At 39.3% G+C, this 18,172-nt stretch overlaps 2 protein-coding genes across 3 annotated transcripts; both read left to right on the forward strand.

Annotated features, from left to right (window-relative positions):
• Positions 1–1,023: 1,023 nt before the first annotated feature.
• On the forward strand, positions 1,024–4,212 carry LOC114356259 (putative nuclease HARBI1). Of its 2 annotated transcripts, XM_028309346.1 has the most exons (3): positions 1,024–2,370; positions 2,458–3,824; positions 3,910–4,212. In XM_028309346.1, exons 2-3 carry the CDS (start codon positions 3,552–3,554, stop codon positions 4,189–4,191), a joined length of 555 nt encoding a protein of 184 aa, XP_028165147.1. In that variant the 5' UTR covers positions 1,024–2,370; positions 2,458–3,551; the 3' UTR covers positions 4,192–4,212. The 2 variants fall into 2 exon arrangements, with proteins under 2 accessions (XP_028165147.1, XP_028165146.1); XM_028309345.1 differs by having other exon boundaries at positions 1,024–3,824.
• Positions 4,213–4,345: 133 nt separating this feature from the next.
• LOC114356254 (zinc finger BED domain-containing protein 5-like) lies at positions 4,346–17,109 on the forward strand. The gene is made up of 3 exons (XM_028309339.1): positions 4,346–5,824; positions 16,531–16,567; positions 17,065–17,109. Exons 1-3 carry the CDS (start codon positions 4,692–4,694, stop codon positions 17,107–17,109), a joined length of 1,215 nt encoding a protein of 404 aa, XP_028165140.1. The 5' UTR covers positions 4,346–4,691.
• Positions 17,110–18,172: the final 1,063 nt, after the last annotated feature.

An 18,172-nucleotide genomic window follows, 5' to 3' on the forward strand; every position in this document is an offset into this window, starting at 1 on the left:
TAATTTTGCATAATCACATGTGGTAAGAGATCCCTTGTATTTTGTTTACTTTAGAGTCATAATTGGTACACTTTCGAAACACACACGATGGCATTTTTTATTTATTTTGGTAAGAACAGGAATTTACGGTGTGGTACGCACGCGATTGCGCACGACGCAGGCCACACGAAGACTAAACACAAGACGTCCCAATTGGGACGTATTNCGTTAATACTCTAGCTTAATTTTTATAATTTCGACTTACTACTTATTGGTGTAATTTAACGCTGCATTTACACGAAATTATCATTTTTATTGGAAGCACTGTCGTCGAAAATATTGTTTGTAGGTCAGACGTGAATTATTTCTTGTCCGCCAATATTTAGCTCTCATTGATCGCTACTACAAAGTTATGTCGTTACTTTTGATGACAGCTGTCATTCTAATCAAGCTATGTTGGATAGACTATAAGTTTGTTCTAATGGATTGCGTTCCATTGATTGAAGTCACATAGACAAATATCTTCCGCGTGTATTAAAAGGTATTTGACGATTGGGGGCAAATATCAAAAATGCTTTAGAAAAAGAACTTGGTTGGCAGCATTTCTCATGTTACACACATACCCTAAATTTAGTGGTAAATGACGCACTAAAAGACTGTTCAGGTACACATGCTTTCAATGAGCACGGTACGATTGCGCGGAACCTATTTAAATCTGCCGCCAACTCCATCCCGCCAAAACTTACACGGCGAGCGCGCGCTACTACAGCAGCGCCGCGCTCCACGACGGCAAACGAACGAAAACTACGCAACGCGTTCTCTCGCGTTTGGGCCGGCATCGCGAGTGCCACGCTTATTGTGTGCTCCAACGGAAATGTGAAATTTGGTGACTTTTGGGAAATGTTTTGTGTGTGAGGCCTCCACCATACTGTGCTTGACGTTAGTGACTCAAGTGAACCACCGAAGGCACCGGGTGAAGCCCTAACTACCGGCCGGCGGCGTCCTACAGAGTACCTACCAGCAGCGCGGCGGCAGACGAGGTACCTGTTCGATTGTTTCTGTGTTTTGTTGATTGTGTTGTGCCTGGACGACACTGGGGAACTCATATTCGGATAAGCTATCGAAGTAGTTAACAAAGACAAAGATTTTACCGACATTTTAAGCAAGGTAAAAATGATCGTCCGAAATTTCAAGGAGAGCAACGTCGCCTGGGAAAAGCTTAAAAATACCAAGAGCAGACCGGTAGCGTACCTAAGATTGATCCAGAAAGTACCTACTAGATGGAACTCCTCGTTCGCAATGCTGAATGCTGATGCTTGCTTAGGGCGGCTTGCACCATTTCGGGGTCTTTTCTCTATCTTATCCAGGCATTTTACTACAATGTACAATTTTCCGAGTGGTACACAGAAAAGACGGCATTCGATAGCGACTTTAAAAACAAAATTTTTTGGACGGACGAAGCGTCCTTCACAAGATCAGGGCTATTTAATTGCCACAATGCACATTTTTCCCGCGGGCATCGAAAGACTCCAGCTTTCAGCCGGTGCTGAACGTTTAATCGCTACCGGTGTAGCGAAAGTTTGGGCGGGAATGATTGACGATCGCGTTTTGGGGCCATTCTTTTTGCCACGAGCTTATATGGCCACTAACTGATAAAATTTTCTGCAACTCAATTTAAAGGAAATGCTAGAGGAGCTACTGTTGGCCACATACAGAGGGCATGTTCCAGCACGACGGGGCTCCCGCCCATTACTCAATTGGATGCCGGTAATACTTAAATCAGCGATTGGGCACTTGGATCAGACGTGGTGTCCCAGTACCGTGGCCTGCGCATTCACCTGACATCACTCTACTTGATTTTTTCTTGAGAGGTCATGTCAAGAATGAAGTCAACGCAGTGGAATCCGCCAATGAAGATGAAATGCGCATTCTTATTCACAATGCCTTCGCCACCATAACACCGGCAATGCTTACGACGAACACCATAAGTTCCGTAAGCCAAATTATTCGTAGAGCAATTTTTTTAACATTTTATTTCCCAGACCAATTCTTCATAAAATGTTATGTGAATGACAAGTGTTAATTAACTGTCAAATGTGAAAAAGATTACAAATTAATTAAAAAACAACCCAAGCTCCACTATAATATTCCTGTAATCTAATGGCAACTATCAAAAAATAAATTTCTGTTTCAGTGCCAACGGCAAGAATAGTATCACATGCCCAAGTGGAGACTCTGCTAAGTCTCTTGGAGGCTAACATTGAAATAACGCGTGTTCGTGTGATGGGGGGTGCCTTGGCCAGTCAGTGCGTCGATTGTGGTGTCGATGAGTTCTGGCGCAACACGGCGCGGACACTAAACACGTTTAAAGAGGCCCAAGCCTGGAAAACGGTTAGGCCTGTTTTTTTACTGACATTAACCAGTAAACTGATCAACATACTTACACAACAGCGTCTAAGATGTATCTAAATTTTTCAGTATTGGCGTGAACTAAAATACCGGACACGGAAGCGGGACACAGCAATCCGGCAACCCGGTCGAAACTTCGGCCAAAAACAGGTCATTAACAGCCGTACCACTATTCCAAGACACATGAATTACTTACCTGTGACCGTTACTACCAATACTCTAGAGTCTAGACTAGAGGCGTGGCACTCAAAATTAAACCGAGCAGTCAGTAAGAAGAATCTTGAAATTTTAAATGACGACATCCTGTGTTATTCTTCACATGAATAAAACAGAACCTCTTAAAAAAAGGATCTAATAAGTTCATTCTTACTGACGAATTTATTCAAGATGCTCAATTAGTAATATTATGTGGAGAGGAGGGAACATAACTGTCGTTCATTGCTTATCTGTATGCTTTGTTAAGATAGTATTTTATTGTTTCCAAGATGAGGAGTCTGAACCTATCTGAGCGGGGATTTTAAAAAGCTACTTATCACGCCGAACTGGTTCAGGATATACGCACCAGAGCGAGCCTACGAAGCGAGGAGAATATTACATCGAGTTCCGCATCTCTAACTTTCGAGAGCTGGAGGCTATTCCATTAGCCGATTGCTGACAGCATTCTCTGATCAACTTTAAATCAGCTGTCGACGAGAAAACCCCAAAGTGGAAGTGTTACCCAGTTGGTATCATGCATAAAAGAAGACTATCGCAACGTTCGCCCAATTTTGTATCCAACTAAGCGTTAATTTTATTTAGTGTTACATAATGCACCAGATTTAATTCGCTGGTTTCTTTCAGAAATCTGTAAATCAAAACTCAAATACAAAGTCTATAAAGTCTAACCGTCTTATTACAAAACGTAGACTAAGTTTAAAACTGGTTTTAAACCTGGTCCTAACTATGGACTAGAAAAATTCTTATTACAAAACAAGTTTTATCACTAATTCTGGAACTATGTGTGGTACTAAAGATAAAACCGCAAGACCCCTAGTTTAAGCTTGGACCAAATTTTAGTAATTTGTGAACATTTGATTTTGACGTCTTTATCTTATGTCAAATGTCAAATCGCTTTTGTGAATTGGTTAATTTGTGGGTTAATTCGTTTCCAATTTTGATCTAAAATGGATATAAATGACATGGATCTGATGGATTTTGAGGACATGGATTCTATTGAACCGTCTCGGCAAACCATACGATACATCCGCAACCGTCGCCGAGCAAATCCGTTTTTACTAGAAGAACCTGACTTCAAAAGTAAATACCGTTTTTCGAAACGTTTTGGGCAAAAATTGGTGGATTTGTTACGAGAGGATTTGGCACACGATCCTCGAGGCTGCCCCTTAAGCCCTGAGCTGCAGGTGGTTTGCGCCTTACGCAACTGGGCTCGCCACGAAGTAAGTGCTATTCAAACTTTAATATTGATAGATATTTTAGTCGAGAAACTTAAATTACAGTCTTGTCTTGTGATTTTGTTCATAGATTCAAGATGATACAGCTGATTTGCATGGTGTATCACAACCAGTTATCAGCAAGACATGCAAAAAGGTGGCAGAATGCCTCTCAAGAATTTCCCGAAGATTTATCAAAATGCCTGCAACATTGATAGATCAAGAAGAGAGTATGAGGAAATTCCGAAGCATAGCTGGCTTTCCTATGGTAATAGGTGCAATAGATTGCACTCATATAAGAATAAAAAAAGTGAGCGCCGATGGGGGTCAATTGTACATCAATAGGAAAGGATACCCTTCAATTAATGTATAAGAGTCTAAGCCCAAATTAAATAAAAAAAAAAAACAAAAAAATATAACTATAAAAATATTTGAGTTTTGAGTGTACCTATCATTACTAATTTCATTTTTGATGGCAACTTTGTTCCTTAAATGCGAATATGTTATATCCAGGTATACAGGTGGTGTAGAGCAGGGTTTCTCAAACAGGGGTACGCGTACCCCTAGGGGTACGCCATTCGAGGGCAAGGGGTACGCGACAACATTTACGTAATGGCGGCTCTATAACTGGAAGGCGCGCATGACCGACATGCATAGCGGCGCGCACGCGACTGACTGAATTCGTAGCTCGCTCGCTCTCGCGCGACTCGCGCGCCACGCCGCCCTCCCCCGCCGTTTACGAGTACTTACACTGTACTCCGTTTTTGATTCATTTGTTTTACTTTAATGTGTGAGCATATGCGCTTTTTTCGTTGACAGTAAAATAAAAACAAAGTACTTTCAATACATTCACGCGGTTAGCTAGTTTTCAAAATGAATGAGTGGTTAAAAACTGGGTCATTACGCAGAAAATGTCCAAGTAATACATCCAGTTCGCAACCTGCACAAAGTACATTTACTCCAACTGCGTCTACTTCTGCTGAAAGTTCAGTTTTAAACGAAAATCCTGCGACATCGAGAGAACAAGAAAACACAACATCATCGACAAAAAAAAGGAAATATGACGAAGATTATCTGAAAATTGGATTTACGTGCAAAGAAGAATCTCAGTACCCAGAGCCACAGTGTGTAATATGTTCAGAAGTTCTCGCAAATAGCGTGATGAAGCCATCATTGCTGCGAAGACATTTGGAAACAAAACATCCGCAGTATGTAGACAAACCTATAGATTTTTTTGTTCGAAAAAAGAAAGAGTTGGATTCTTCGAAAAAGACTATGAAAACCGTTTTGGCTACTAACTCTGAATATTTACGTGCGTCTTTCCTTGTGGCATATAAAATTGCAAAGACTGGCAAGCCATACAATATTGCTGAAGAGTTGATTTTACCAGCAGCTAAAGATATGGTCAGTTGTGTATTGGGAGATAAATTTTCGAAATTGTTGGATAAAATACCACTTTCAAATGATACAGTTGCACGTCGCATTCATGAAATGGCACATGATGTTGAACATCAACTCGCGCAACGATTACAAAATAATTATTACGCGATTCAAGTTGATGAATCAACAGATATTAGTGGATTACCGAATTTACTTGGGTTTATTAGATATGTGTATAAAAATAAATGTGAAGAAGATTTTTTATTTTGTAAGACCTTGGAGTCTACTACGAAAGGAGAAGATATTTTTAACACTATTCATGATTTTATTGAAAAACATGGCATTGATTGGACAAAGTGCGTTGGCATATCCACTGACGGTGCAAAGGCCATGACAGGAAGGATATCTGGACTAATATCCAGGATTAAAAATCTCGCTCCTGAAGTCAAAAGTGTGCATTGTGCGTTGCACAGAGAAGCATTGGCGAGCAAGAAAATACCTGATGATTTAAAAACAGCGCTTTCAGAGGTCGTCAAAATAATCAATTACATAAAAGCGCGACCGCTAAATTCAAGACTTTTCGCATTATTATGCCGAGACATGGGTAGTGAACATGTTTCACTATTGCGGGGGGGGGGGGGGGAGGCAATTAATGAGTTAGGGGTACGCTGTCACCTGGAAATTTTAACAGGGGTACGTGGTGCCAGAAGTTTGAGAAACCCTGGTGTAGAGCACGATTTGTACGTTTATCACGCGATCACTAGCCGCCTGACAGAAAATGCCGCGTCTCGAAACATTGCTGCATTTCATCGGACACCGTGGAACATGTACCAGTAATTCACTTGCCCGAATTACCTACCAACGCGACGCTATCTGGTGCACTCGCACTCAACATGCACGGAATGACTTGTACAAGTAAATGTCATACGCATTGAAAAAATTCGATAGTAAATATTGGCAACTTGGCAAGCGAAGGAAAAAGTTTCCCCATCCCCGATCTAGATGATAAACAAAACAATAGAATCAGAACAAAACAAAAGAAAGGCAGCATTTACTCCATTGGAGACAAGAAAGCGCGAAAAAAAAATTGAGGGCCCAGTCGTTCCAACGCCTCTAGACACGCCGGCCGAGGTGGTGTCACAATGTTTTCGTCGCAATGATTTGTGTAGATTCAGTGTAATACGTATAATAATGAAGAAAACCCAACGCATGGTCAAACTCTTGTGTGTATATCAAATACTAAACGCAAAAATCAGGAAAATGACAATAACACTACATTACACAATACAAAACAAATATAAATACTTGGAAATGTTGGTAAGTTATGCGCGTATATACGCTCTGAAAAACACCAGGCGTGAATTACTGCTATATTGATTCATTTGCGATGGTAAAAAGGAAACATAGCGAGGATAAAGCCAAAAAGATTAAGAGAAAAGTAGGAAAATGGAAGAAGCTACTTCTTCAGTCGCTTAGAATGGACGAGAGGGGGAGTAATACGAGCACGCCAACAAATTCAAATTACCGCCCATACTAAATTCGTCAAGCACGATCATATTATGATGAACACGTATGTTTCAGTTCAGTGCAAGTGGGTGTTGAAGAAAAAACTCGATAGTGACAATAAGGTGAGGTATCGTTCGAGGCTTGTGACTAAAGGATACTCCCAAAAGCAAGGTATCGAACTATCGATTATACTGAGACATTTTCACCTGTTGTACGTTATTCATACAACTCTCATTATTTGATCTTGCAGTTCAGTTAAAACTAAATGTGACAAATTAAGATGTGAAAACCGCATTTTTAAATGGAGATTTAGAAGAATTAATCTATATGCAGAAGCTAGAATGTTATGAAAGGCACTGTGGTTAAATTTCTAATAATTTGAATTTGACTTAAGAGATCGCCTCTTAAGAGAAAAATAAATTCTGGAGCAAAAAGCGCTAATGACCCGGTTGTCATTATGAGCTGAAACGGACTTATCGATTGAATCAAGATGTGATTGAAAATTTGTTTGGGATTTATAGACTTAATAGGAAATAGTCTGACTTCTCATTCGTCTCTATAAAGTCAGCAGACTCCCATCGTAGCGAGAAAAGTAAATTCTGGGCAAGAAATCGCTAATAACTTATCGATTGAATCAAGATGTGATTGAAAATTTTTTTGGGATTCACAGATTTGGAGGGATGTAGCAATTGTTTTATGATTATAAAGAGGATCAATAAGGATCGTAGGAATGCGCGATAAATGACCCATGCTTTGACGGTATGGTTTAAACACATAACGCTGTTCTTCAACTCTCAGCAGAAGAATTTTCAGAAGGCACTGGCGTTAAATAACTTATCGATCGAATCAAGATGTGATTGAAAATTTGTTTGGGATTTATAGACTTAATAGGAAACAGTCTGACTTCTTATTCGTCTCGATAAAGTCAGCAGACTGCCATCGTAGCGAGAAAAGTACATTCTGAACAAGAAATCGCTAATAACTTATCGATTGAATCAAGATGTGATTGAAATTTTTTTTGGGATTCACAGATTTGGAGGGATGTAGCGTTTGTTTTATGATTACAAAGAGGATCAATAAGGATCGTAGGAATCCGCGATAAATGACCAGTTCCCCGTGCTTTGACGGTATGGTTTAAACACATAACGCTGTTCTTCAACTCTCAGCAGAAGAATTTTCAGAAGGCACTGGCGTTAAATAACTTATCGATCGAATCAAGATGTGATTGAAAATTTTTTTGGGATTCACTGATGTGCACGACGGACGGCCTCAGAATAGAAAACATAATCGTATTGAAAAATCTTTGTAAATAGTTGTTTCGTTTTATAGTTTAAATTTCGATAATTTCGTAATACAGTCCACTTTCTCTTAGTTGGTTCTCAGTTATTAATGTATCAGGTCTCTAATTATTAATTAGTAGGCACATGTATGATGTTTGAAGTGTATAAATGATAGTTTATTTTAGAAAATAGCCCTTTGTTTTGTGTATACTACTTAAACATGTAATTTCACCTATAACAGATCGTATTTATAATATGTACATTAAAAGGATAATTATGTATAGATTTTAATAGTAATTTACTTTTAATTAGTAATAGTCTTAATTAGCCATAAAGGCAATAAATGTAAAATAGTGTGGCCAAATGAGCCCTATTTGGTGTAAAGATTCTTAATTTGTAATTAACCCTGTACCTGTGTACCTTCATTTACCTATCTAATGATAAGAAATAGATTTCCTAAAGCTAAATAAACATAGTTCCAAAGAATAGTGGAAGAGCTAATTAGATTCTGATAGGAAATAGGTCAAGGTCGAAATGAATAATTAGGTCACTGGATAGATATAAAAAACAGGCTCTCTATACGGTATTGCCGCCCAGGGGGGGTCTTAATTAGAAAGAGAGGGAAATAGATTTGCTGTCTCATTAGAGCGAGAGGTAACGAGGTTTTCTCACTCTAATGAAAGTGAATAAATATCGGGATGCCATCCGGGCACCGACAGTTCCACGTTTTCTCCTCAACAAGCAACAACACCAAGCTCTCTCCACTGCTCCGAGGAACCGGTCACAGACTCAACCCCGAGTTTTCATTTCTGCGCTCCCCGCCCCCTTCGTCTCGCTCTCCCGCTCGCGCTGCACCCCGCATCGCGCCGTATCGGCGTACGGTTTCTAGGGTCCGCACAGGGTTGCAACCCAATACCGTCCGGCACAACAGATTTGGAGGGATGTGTAGCGATTGTTTTATGATTATAAAGAGGATCAATAAGGATCGTAGGAATGCGCGATAAATGACCAGTTCCCCATGCTTTGACTGTATGGTTTAAACACATAATGCAGAACAGAATTTGACTTAAGAGATCTCTTAAGTCTGACTTCTCAGTCGTCTCGATGATGTTAGCAGACTTCCACTTCCACCGCAGCGAGAAAAATAAATTCTGGAGCAGGAAGCGCTAATGACCCGGTTGTCATAATGAGCTGAAACGGACTTATCGATTGAATCAAGATGTGATTGAAAATTTGTTTGGGATTTATAGACTTAATAGGAAATAGTCTGACTTCTCATTCGTCTCGATAAAGTCAGCAGACTCCCATCGTAGCGAGAAAAGTAAATTCTGGACAAGAAATCGCTAATAACTTATCGATTGAATCAAGATGTGATTGAAATTTTTTTTGGGATTCACAGATTAGGAGGGATGTAGCGATTTTATGATTATAAAGAGGATCAATAAGGATCGTAGGAATGCGCGATAAATGACTAGTTCCCCATGCTTTGACGGTATGGTTTAAATACATAACGCTGTTCTTCAACTCTCAGCAGAAGAATTTTCAGAAGGCACTGGCGTTAAATAACTTATCGATCGAATCAAGATGTGATTGAAAATTTGTTTGGGATTTATAGACTTAATAGGAAATAGTCTGACTTCTCATTCGTCTCGATAAAGTCAGCAGACTCCCATCGTAGCGAGAAAAGTAAATTCTGGACAAGAAATCGCTAATAACTTATCGATTGAATCAAGATGTGATTGAAATTTTTTTGGGATTTACTGATTTGGAGGGATGACGCGATTGTTTTATGATTATAAAGATCACTAAGGACCGTAGGAATCCGCGATAAATGACCAGTTCCCAATGCTTTGACGGTATGGTTTAAACACATAACGCTGTTCAACTCTCAGCGGAAGAATTTTCAGAAGGCACTGGCGTTAAGTAACTTATCGATCGAATCAAGATGTGATTGAAAATTTGTTTGGGATTTATAGACTTAAGAGGAAACAGTCTGTCTCTTAGTCGTCTCGATGATGTCAGCGGACTTCCACCGTAGCGAGAAAAGTAAATTATGGAGCAGGAAGCGCTATTAACTTACCGATTGAATCAAGATGTGATTGAACATTTTTTTGGGATTTACAGTCTTAGAGGAGGGATGTATTTTTTATTATTATACAGAGGATCACTAAGGATCGCAGGAATCCAAGATAAATGACCCAGCCCCCATGTTTTGACGGTATGGTTCAAACAATCAACGCTGTTCTTCAACCCTCAGCAGAAGAATTTGAATTAATTCCCGTAACATATCAAACCTAATAATTTAAGTAAATCATTCCATTAGTATTACCGTTTTATGCATACTAGTATAAATACATTCAGAAAATTCACAAAAGTATTCTTGATGAAAAAATAGAAAAAATATTCTTGAGCTGAACTTCTAACTTCTCTGATAATGAGCAATAACCAGTGTGTCAGTGTATTTTTTTCATCATCTCATGATAATGAAAATGACTTAGATTGTCCATATTTTGATAATATTTTAATTGAAACATGTGAAAAAGTTGAAGCAGCAAATAATGGGGAAGAAGATTTCGATCCATATTTTGACAAATACATCGGTTTGAAACGCCCAGCTAAAAGCAAGCGAGACATTATAAAGAAGGTCCGGCATTGTCCGATTCTTTAAGAAAAGCCATCAAGCTACCGAAAAGCTTCGGAAATATCAGAAAAATGAAAATGAGCTGAAACAGGACATGCCTACAAGATGGAACTCCACGTTCCACGTGATCAACTGATTCGTGGAACTGGAATCGGCAGGGTAAGCCACTACAGCAGTATTATGCAAATATTTGCCTATACTTAGTTTGCTTACTCTGAAGCTGACAATGGGCGTAGATGGATTTTAAACCACATGATATTGACAATTTTATTTTTAAATTGAAACATGTAAAAGTTTAAGAAACAACTAATGGTGAACAAGATTCCATATTTTGGCAAGTGTGTGAAGAAATAGAAAAGTTACACAACAGCATCGGTTTGAAATGCCGAGCTAAAAATAGTCTATGTCCAAACATTACGTTCACATATCTAATTTGACAGTTTCCACCCCTCCCGCCTTCCGTACTTCTGCCTGTTGATCTGTCAAAATGAAAGTGATGTTTGTTGATCAGTCAAAACTTGATCGAGTGAAGTTCTGGGCTGATTTATTCTCGTAACTTATCCTCTCAATTTCTGAAGCTGTAATATTAACGTGCACAATGTACAACGTGTAGTGACCTTTATAGGTAACATTAATAAAATTAACAAGTGTACATCTTGGTAGAAAGTTAAACAAACGCTCATTGACATATCAGTCAATTAACTTATGTCGCACTACCGAAGAAGCATTGCTTGCAAAAGTAATGTACATTTATTACATGAACATGTTCGGGACATGCTCTACTATACCGTCATGCTAGTTGTAACCAACACCATCACACTATAAAGAACATGATGATAAGACGACTTAGTTGAATTTTATTTTATAATTTAAACGCAAACAAAATAGCAACAGGTTATAAGAACTTTCTCTGGTAGGTCGAGGAACCAGGGTCAGAGCCGTGCGGCGAAAAAAGTACATTTTCCACCAGCTTTGCTATTTTTAACACAGTTGATTCATTAGGGTTTAAAAAATAAAAAATCTCAATGATTTGCAAGACTTTGAAAAGCAAATTACAAATAAAGATTCTAAGGAGGATTTAAAATTAAAATTAAGTGGATTATGCTCAAAAGGTAAAGGCACTACAAGTGCGTACTTCATGTAGAAGTATTGTTTGATATCAACACCGACAATCAAATTATTTTTATTTGGTATTTTTGAGAAGTATAACATCACAACTAACTGTTCTCTAGAAAAAAATAATTTGTGGTGAACTTCCAACTTCTCTAATAAATGAGCAATAACCAGTGTGTCAGTGTATTTTTTTCATCATTTCATGATAATGAAAATGACTTAGATTGTTCATATTTTGACAATATGTTAATTGAAAACTGTGAAGTAGTTGAAGAAGATTTCGATCCACATTTTGATAAATACTTCATCCAAGTGTGTGAAGAAATAGGAAAAAAGTTACCCAACACCGGTTTGAAACGCCCAGCTAAAAATAGTTTATGTCCAAATTCAACACTATTTCGGTGACGGCACTTTTAAATAGATGGGACCTACAGTTATAAAATATTTTTATGTTTTTCAGGAGGCGGTTCAACAACCGATTAATGAAGAAAATCTGCAGAACGAATTTGCTACTCCACGTACACGGTATGAACCTACGCGAGCTAAACAAGCAAAAAAAGATGAAAGCAGCAGTGTACTGGCCGATGTAGTGGGCATATTACAAACTACTGCCAATAAGTTGGGAAATTCAGGCGCTCCAGATTTAACTACAACTTTCGCTTCCTATATATCAGCTAAAATGAATACTTATTCCCTTCAAACCAGGAATTCGGTCGAACATGGAATTTTTGAAATTTTGATGAAGGCTGACAGAGGTTATTATGAATCATCATATCGACAGCAGGATAACTACCCCAGTTCATACCAAGAATCCTATTATGCATCACAGAAGAAAGGACAAGATTATGTGGATCTGACCGGATATGTTAATCGTCCTGGAACTTCCGGATTTAATCGTCCCTCGCCTTCCGCGCAAACTCCAGATACAAATCAAGCCGGACGCTATGGCTATACCAGGGCAAGGAACGAAGAATATATGAACCAACAGCCATCGTCTGTAACGTCACTAGAATCTAACCAATCCTATGACGACTTTAATGATTTGATGTGATAATACTGTTCTTTAATTGACTTATTAAGAATAAAACTTACCTTGATATAATCTTTTAATTCCTCAATTATGGCGGAGCATACTTCTGTAATAATGCCACTTATGGCTTGTTTTGATACTCTGAAGGTATACTGTAAACTTGTGTAAGAGTCACCACTAGCTAAAAAACGAAGTGTTATTGCCAGTCTGTCTTGGATTGAAATTGGAGCCCTTAACTGTGTGCGATTCCGAAAAATTCTTGGTACGACTAATCTGAGTAGATCTTCAAATGTCGTTGGACTCATCCTTAACCCTTTCAGGACGACCTAACACGATCGTGCACGTTATTTCAAAAAATTCCCGCGCCTTTTCTAACCAACTTTTCGGGCCCAAGACGCTACCCAACGATCGTGCAACAGTCTGTTTATGAATTAAACGCATAGGTGCGAGAGAGAAGGCAGTCAGTGTTCTTTGACATCGAAGTAAAGATGTCGACCTCTTTTGTTGAGCGGAGTGGTCAGCGTTAGTGCTAATTATTTCGTGATTAATTCAACTATTTTACTAGAATTTTGCTTTTAATATTTTGTTTAATTAGTAATGTAATTCGATAAATAATATTTTTGGCATTATTTATTTTGCAGTGGGAAACATTACCTCTCAAAATTTTGTTTGCACGATAGTGATGATCCGACTCAAACCCAACATTCGGTGACATACTTTGTATGGCGGTGAACTATTCTATTTTAATGCTTTCAATTAAATTTCGGCTTTTTGAAACAAAATTAACGGGTGGATTGTTGCTTCAGCTTATTGGGCATATCAATTATTCCGAAATTGAAGAGATGGAACATGATGAAGGCAATTTAGAAGTCTTGGTTTGCCATTGATGCCTACTGATGAGCCTCAATCACCTCCAAGACCAGGTCCATTGTCAGTTACTGTGCCAATAGCTCTCTAAAAGTCTTCGGAAAGCCATGCAACTGGCCAAAGGGTCTTGATACAGATGCCATTGAACCAGAGGGATTATTACTATCCAGAACGATTGTCAGCAGTAGTAGTCTCCTTTGACCTACAGTGAAGGCTTTTGACGATATCTTTTTTGAACATGCAGCTGTTTGTACTAAAAATTATCCGCAAAACAGGAAAAGTATTGAATACCCCAGCCAAAAAAGTTCAAAAAGTAGTTTGAATTAATTTCTTCATGAGATGTATTCCGTCCCCACGTATTCACCTGTATTGGCGACGAATAGAATGAGATTAGCTTTAGTTGCTGATAAAATTTTCAGATATCTTTTTTGAGTCTTAGTGTGGCTTTCCATGCTGTAAACAGTGATGAAGCTCCTGCAGTAGGAAAACCAGAATTGAGTTTCGGAAAGAAGGGCATGCAGTGCTTACTCAAGTCTGAAAGCTTGAGACAAAGTAGAAAGCCAACATTTTTTTTATTCCGTAGACGAGCAAATGGATTTCATTGTCTGGGACATATTCACATGGTTTTTAACAATAAAAAAACAAAGCCACATTCACACGTAGAGCTTTCGTCGCTACTAACCATGATGGTTTGATGATTGACTTCGAAGTTTATCAGGACGCAACAATAAACTTTGAAGATCTCTAGGTTTTTGAACTTCTGCAATTCTTCATCTCTCTCAAGTAGATTGCAAGCAGTTAGCTCTGTATCTTTTGACAGGTTTTTCTCATCCATACTTTTATTTGAGAAATTTAATGAAATGGGGCTTCATGAGACTGGCACAATTTTGAAAACTGAATTCCTAGGACGAAAAATAAGGACATCAAGCAAGAATCCCAAATATTCATTAGTAATGACATTGTTATTGTAAAATGTATGGATAATGGATAACAAACCCGTCTTAGTAGCATCCAATTTTACATCAGGAGAAGATTTTTTTCCTCATCAAGAGATGTAATAAAAATCTGCTAGTACCTATCGTTTTACCTATTTTAAAATGATTTGCAATTTAAATCAGATATATTACTCAAAGTTCCTTCTCCTTTTAAGAGTATTAAAAATATATGTTTCTAAATATTTTATTGTTTTTTAGGTTTTTAACTTCAAAACCTGACACCGTCACTTTCGTGCAGTAAATTAATTTAAGCCTGAGCGTCATGATCGTGCTGGGTCCACCCACGAAGAGGGGGGCGAGGGAGATTTTTAAATTTATTTTTTTGGAGTACCTTATACAATAATAAAACATGTTATGTAGTCAAAAATGTTAATTTAAAAAAATCTGAAATCCGGCCTGAAAGGGTTAAGAAATTTTGAAATTGTCCAGTTAATCTCATATCGGCCATTAGTTTTGCACCAGCTCTCTGACTATACGAGGGCGGCACTGAAAATTTCGGGAATCAAGGAAGTGAAACAACATTACTATTTAAAAATGTATTTATTGCTTTTTAAAGTATTCTCCGCGAACTTTGACACATTTTTCCATACACGAAACCAATCATTGAAGCAACCATTGCATTCGGAAGTTTGGGTCTCCAAAATGGCCGTTTTGTAGGCTTCCACAGCTTCTTCAGGTGATGAAAATCTCTGACCACGCAATTTATTCTTAATTTTAGGGAAAGTATAGAAATCATTAGGGCTTAGGTCGGGGCTGTACGACGGATGGACTAATAATTCTATGTTTTCTTGCTCTAAAAACTCTTTTGTTCAGTGCGCGGTGTGAGAACTCGCATTGTCGTGATGGAGGATGATGCGGCGCTTGCAGTTCTCTTTACGGAGTTCAGAAACGACCTGTGGCAAACAAATGCTAGCATACTAATCTGCATTAACCGTTCTTTGTTCTTCAAGAGGAATAGTCGCAACATGGCCGGTTTTGGAGACAAACGTGGCCACCATTTTTTTTGCAACACTCCGTGAACGAAAAATTTTTGTTGGCTTTAATTCATTTTCGAACACCCAAACTCGTGACTGGTTTTTTGTTTCGGGTTCGTACGCGTATATCCATGATTCGTCACCTGATACGATGTTGTATACAGCATTTGAGGATCCTGCATGTAATCTCCCGAGAGGTCTGACGCACCAAGTAACGCGAGCCGCTTTTTGATCTTCACAGAGCGAATGCGGTATCCATCGGGAAAACAACTTTTTTACACCTAATTGTTCATGCAAGATTATTTGTATTTGACTCATGCCAATGTCTAAAGTTGCCTGAATTTCGCGGTATATCACATGTCGATCTTCTTCAATCAGCTTACGCACAGCATCAACGTTTTCTTAGGTGACTGCAGTTTTTGGACGACCTTGACGGGGATCATCACTGAGCTTGACACGTCCACGTTGAAATTCAATAAACCAGCGATAAATTGTGGTTTTGGATGGGGCTTCATTACCAAATGCAGAAATCATCCGGTCAACACACTGTTTTTGTGTTAAACCACTTCAAAAGTCATAATAAATCATCGCTCTTGAATTTTCTCGAGTCAATTCCATTTTCTCAACGACAAAACAAGTTTGACAAGACCTTGTGATACGACCGAGAATCTTTTTTTAAATAAATAAATGGTATACGATTTTTAAAACCCTGGAGTTTGCAATTAAATAGATTTTAATATGACTGGAACAGTGGAAATATTCCATTCCCGATACTTTTAGTGCAGCCCTCGTACAACTCTGTACGCCACCAACGTCGATGTCTTCTGCGTTTTATCACATGATTCACTATTAATAATGAAGCACTGACTATCATCAGAGCCCGCAATTGGTCGTCACGATCCATTCCTTTGCGTGTTCTTTTGCAGACTGAGCGATCCGTTCGCGCGCATCTCGGAAACAGATGTGAGTAGGTACATGCGCGGTTCGTGCGCACGTTGTGCGCGCCCCGCGTCTACACTGATGCAATGCTCGTTTCGTGTTGCATTGCATGTTGCGTTGCAGCAGTCTGTACCCGCCTTAAGGTGACCAGCTCGCCGCCGGGTTCTGCGCCGCGCCGTTTGCCATCCCGCGGCTAGGGATCCTTGCCAGACTGCCCTCTGACGGGAAGTCGCAGCCGATTGATTGAGAGTGGCTAGCCCTCAACCGCCCGTGTGAGAAGAAATCCGGACCAAAGAGGTGTGTTGATTACGGCGTGCATCAACCGCCGGCTCACCGCTTTCTCAACCTCCAGGACTCTTTCATCCTCCCGTACGGGTCCCCGCGCACGGCACAAACACGCAGGAGGTCATTCTGACTTTCACCATCTTGGTTTTTCAGATGATGGACACGCTAGGACATGACCTCAACATCCCAGCGATAAAACGCCCGAAGGTTTTAGTTACGTCTATTTCCACCAATAGCAGGACGGCAACCACGTGCAGGAGAAGCCTTCGGACTTGCCTTGAGGATCATCACGACTTGCGCTCTCCATCAAGACCATTCGCCACCTTACCCACCGAGAGGCATGTAGTGTGTACGCATCCTTTCCCCATATTAGGCATAAACCACTAGTATATAAGCTTAGGATAATCTTCATTCGGACGATTAAACCTACAGTGCGCACATCTAACTGTTTTATTGTGTCTCCCGAACGTCACACATTACATGGCGACCCTGCCAGTGCTGCCCACGGGCAGCGCTGCGCAATCAATCAAGCAATAAATTAAATATGTGAATTTTGTTATGTGAATTTGTGAACGGACCGAATTATAAAAGACTTTCGTCTACAAATTAAACATGAAGTGGACAATGTGATGAATTATTATGGAGACCAAATTTTGGATNCCTTGGCAAGCCCCGACAATCACAAGCGTGTAAAGAAGGCGTTTGGCTTGGCTTGCGTGAGCTTGTGGGCGCTTGCTTCCGATCCAGTCGAGTGTCGGTTTTTTGACGCAGATCAAAGGGCGTTTGCGGCAAGCGCTTGGGACGCATTTACACGTTGGTCCACGTTCAGTGGGCATTGTGATCTCGCGGCGAGTACACGCTTGTACGGACAAAATAAAAAATGAGTAGCTGGTCAAATGACGAGTGTCTTTCCTTCCTCGAGCATTACCAGATGGAATCCTGCATCTGGAATCCGAAAGATGCAAATCACAAAGATAAGAAGAAACAAGCAGATGCATGGATTCGTCTCGCTCAACTTACCGGAAGGCCAGTGAAGGAAGTAAAAAATAAAAAAGAGATATTGATGACTACTTTTCGCAAGCACTTAAAAAAGAAACAGGAATCTATGCGTTCTGGCGCAGGTATGTTCCTATGATGTACCTTTATAATTATTTTGATAGTCTGCTTAGCAAGGTGTAACTTTAATTAAAGTTAGTTTCTCTATTATTCCGCAACTGTCTCGCTCTAATTTTCGACGTTTTCAAAGGTTTGAGAAAATAATTGTGATACTAAAAAAACTCTCTGTTAGTCACTAGATTACCTATTCCCGTAACATTTCCCATATTTTAATCATATTTTCTTTTT

This window comes from Ostrinia furnacalis, unplaced genomic scaffold (genome assembly GCF_004193835.3).
Source record: "Ostrinia furnacalis isolate ACB-3 unplaced genomic scaffold, ASM419383v2 OfSCF2703, whole genome shotgun sequence".
NCBI lineage: Eukaryota > Metazoa > Arthropoda > Insecta > Lepidoptera > Crambidae > Ostrinia > Ostrinia furnacalis.